Raw genomic sequence first — 3,981 nt, forward strand, 5'->3', positions numbered from 1 at the left:
GTGATTGAAGGAGATGGAGGATGTGCGAGAGGGTAAGACTCGAGCCAGGAGAGGGGAGTGCCAAAGATGCTGAGGTTGTTAGAGAGTGGAAACAAGAGTTACTTTATATAATTAAAAATGCTAAATCTTTACAAATCACACATGTCATTTATATTTGCTTCACCTGTAGTAAATAAAGTACACGATGCAATGATTGTATCACTGTTTTATTATTTACTTCGCAATAGCATAGGCAGAGCGTGTATATAAGAGTTAAAACACTTTACAATGAACAGAATGAAATTTAATTAAACTGAATTTGCCTCAATAACTTATGCCACTCTGTGCTTGCGCTATACTTTAAAATCATTGGATCTCACCACAGGAAAAACAGCCCACACTATATTTGCTCAGTCTATTAAATACAATGTGCGTTAAACAGTTTAAACCTAAAAAGTTTGAACAAAATTACATAAAAATAAACCTGGTACAATGTATGCACACATAAGTCTGTGCTTATTGTCTGCTTATGGACCGTACAAATGTCAAAACGGAGCAAACACAGAAATGTGCACAAAAGTATGGTGATGCATGCTGCGACAAATAGAGGAATGCATGGATGAGAGAAGACAAATGATCGACATGATTCCGAAGAAAACCAAGTGGACTTGGGCAGGACAGAAAGAATGCGTGACATCGTCTCACGTGCAGCTGCATGGCACAGCAGGCCTGTGGAAGATGGTGATGGAATGAAGACACTTTGATCCAGCAGTGGATTGATCATGGCTGTCGATGACGACTATTTCTGTACAAAAAAGAGAAACTAAGGCAAAAAATATTCACAACGACCTTAACGGGCCAACACCTGAGTGAACATGAAATATTGCAAAAGGGCCCACATCCTTGTAATTATAAAACACAAGACATTGTTATAAAATAAGTCACCTTTAAATACATCACACGTTTATTACATGAAGCTGTATAAAAACACTTTTCTTAATTCCTCGAAGTAACATGCTTGCGGGGCTGTCGCCGGTCACAATTCATCACAGCTTGCGGTGAGAAGAGACGGCTTCCCGTGGGGTCATGGCCCCACTCGCCAGGGCCTCCCTGAGCTGTGGCCGGTGGCTCACGGCCAGGGCTATGGTCCGCACAGTGCGGCGGTAAGAAGAAGAGGAGAAGGAGGGGGAGGACCCTCCCAGCTGACAAAACACCTGCTGCTCCAGCTTCACAGCCACGGGAGAGAGATCGCTGCCGGCGTCCGACGAGTCTGGCTCAATTCCGCTCCGCGTCTTGGGAGAGCTGGGCCCCACGTCTCCTTGGGCATTCACGGAACGCAACTCCACCTCGCCTCGTGTGTTCATGGCGTGTGACCCATCCTTCCGTTGCCTCTTCACGGAGCTTGGCTTCGTGTCCTCTTGGCTCTTCATGGAGTCTGACCGCACCACCTTCTCACGGAGTCTCACCTCATCGCTTTTCTCAGCCAAGGCTCGGGCCAGCATTGCCCGGGCTGTGTCCCGCAGCTGAGTGATGATACCTCGCCCGGAGCCAGAATACGAGGGGGTCGATGATGACGATGATGACGATGAGGAGGAGGAGGCGCTTGACGAGGATGTTGAACTCTTGCGACGTGGCCCACCGGTTACCATCACGGGCCGCAAGGGCCCCAACGAGTCCCTGGCCTCGTAGAAGCCTCGCCAGCGTCCGTACATCTCGGCGGCCAGGGCCGCCACCGCGGGGTCGCCCCCGCGTCGACGCCGCAGCCTCCGAACGGCGCGGCCCAGCCCGGTGGAGACGAGGAGCTCCCGGGACGGCACCTTGTGCCGCAGCGCGGACAGAGCCTCCGCCAGGCGACGCTCGCCATCCTCCTCCTTCTCTTCACTCCTCCTGCACTCCTCCGCCTCTCGCGTTTCGTCAACAGAATCAGAGTCCATCGTCCTGCGCTCACGCTCCTCCGTGCCCACCGGCCTCGCGTCCATCCCCGCATCGCGCTCCCTGCGCGCCCCTCCGCCCGTCTCCTCCTCGTCCACCCCGGCGGCCGCGAGCGCGTCCAGGAGGCGCTCCACGTCCACGAGGGACACGACGCGGCGCAGCGAGCCGAGGGTCGCCTGCCGCAGGGGGCCTCCCCGGGCCCGGGAGCCGGGGAGGCCCTCGCCGCCGGGGTTCTCCCTGGGCGTGCGGATCACGAAGCGGTCCATTGGCTGTGGCGTCGCGTCAAGAGGAAAAACTTACAATTAGTTCATGCCACCACCACCACCAATTAGTTCATCCCACCACTACCCCCAATTCATTCATTCATTCCACCACTACCCCCAATTCATTCCACCACCACCATCCCCAATTAGTTCATTCCACCACCACCACCAATTCATTCATTCCACCACCAATTGTATTCATTCGTCCACTCAATTAGGTCGGTCGGTGTGTGCGTACGCGTGCACGATGAACACACAGCGATTCATTCACGGCCGTCGATGTTCTCAGTCCTCTAGTTCGTGTTAATCATTAATTCATTCACTCGTTTACTCCGGTCTGTCAAAAGATTCCGCTTCCGCTAAAATTCATTCTCTCACGCAAACGACTGCAGTCACGACACCACGGTACAGTAAGGCTCCCACCCCGCCACTGTGATTAATTCATCGCATTCACTTACATTAATTTCATTCACTAACTCATCACATTCACTAACTCAATCATCTCATTCACTAACTCATTCACTTACATACATCTCATTCACTAATACAATCATCACATTCACTAACTCAAGCATCTCATTCACTAACTCATTCACTTACATACATCTCATTCACTAATACAATCATCACATTCACTAACTCAATCATCTCATTCACTAACTCATTCACTTACATACATCTCATTCACTAACTCATTCACTAATACATTCATCTCATTCACTAACCCAACCACTCCGCTCCGTCCGTTCATCGCGTCCAACAATTTAACGAATTCGCTTTCTCAAACATCAACTTGCACTCGTCCCTCATTCGCTCGCTCACTCGCTAATCGCAAACTCTTAAATTGGCCAATTAACTCATTCCAATCTTGTTTTCGTTCATTCGTTCCGTCCACTCACTCGGAGCCGCGCCAACGTCCCAGGCCGCGCCGCGGAATCGACTTCGCGAATTCGGCGACCCGGGAATCGATTCCCAGTGGCCGGGCGCATCGATTCCCTCGCGCGTTATTTGCGGCGGCAATTTCGATTATTTAACGATTTCTGCCAATTTCCTGCAAAGTTTGCATGCAGGACGGTGCCGCGAATGGGGATAGGCGAAATGACACCGAACAATACGAACGAGACATGAATACGGACACGACATGAAGCGATTGTATCGATGGAATCGAGACCGTAAAACTACCAGAATCAGTTCACGATACTCGCGGATCGATTCCAGTGAGTGTGGCCGATTCCAGAATCGATTCCGAAACATTCATTTCAGTAGAACTCCGATAATCCGCGATCCAAATCTTGACTTGAAGCTTTCGTGACTGCAGGAATTAATATTCTTGGATCTTTCGGTAAAGTCACGTAGATAGGTTGAAAAAAATAACAAAAATAATACAAATTTGTTATAAAAAATTTCATTTTTGTTATAATGTTATTTTTGTTATTTTCTTTGAACCTATCTACGTGACTTTACCGAAAGACCCAAGAATATGAATCTGCGATCCTATTATTCGCGGTTCCGATTTTCCGCAAGAGCTTTGTTTATCCACGCCACCGATTCTTCATCTGATCCGTGGATATTCCCCGTTGTGCATGCCCCGTAATGCGTCAATGATCTTCTTCCACCTCTACTTCTGCCTTCATCTTCATCATCTCTTCAAGTTCATTTATTATGTCAAGTTCATTTATTAGGTAGAGCCCTGTGAGCCATTCGGCTCTTGAATCGGGTGCAACCGCAACAAACAAAAACATCTTAAAGTGAATATGTGACTAAGTGCAAACAAAAAATCCAAGAAAAGACAGCAAAATATTGCAGA

At 49.0% G+C, this 3,981-nt stretch overlaps 1 protein-coding gene across 1 annotated transcript; it reads right to left on the minus strand.

Annotated features, from left to right (window-relative positions):
• Positions 1-3,110, minus strand: LOC133343592 (uncharacterized). Its single transcript, XM_061553286.1, has 2 exons — positions 3,074-3,110; positions 1-2,180 (listed from the first exon to the last, which is right to left on the minus strand). Exon 2 carries the CDS (start codon positions 2,175-2,177, stop codon positions 1,026-1,028), a length of 1,152 nt encoding a protein of 383 aa, XP_061409270.1. The 5' UTR covers positions 2,178-2,180; positions 3,074-3,110; the 3' UTR covers positions 1-1,025.
• Between the last annotated feature and the right edge of the window lie 871 nt (positions 3,111-3,981).

This window comes from Lethenteron reissneri, chromosome 18, assembly GCF_015708825.2.
Source record: "Lethenteron reissneri isolate LAM-NWPU_2019-01 chromosome 18, ASM1570882v1, whole genome shotgun sequence".
NCBI classification, from domain to species: Eukaryota; Metazoa; Chordata; class Hyperoartia; order Petromyzontiformes; family Petromyzontidae; genus Lethenteron; species Lethenteron reissneri.

What these genes read in the sequence shown, in the direction of transcription:
- LOC133343592 (XM_061553286.1), bottom strand. Translation starts at nt 2,177, where the DNA reads ATGGACCGCTTCGTGATCCGCACGCCCAGGGAGAACCCCGGCGGCGAG.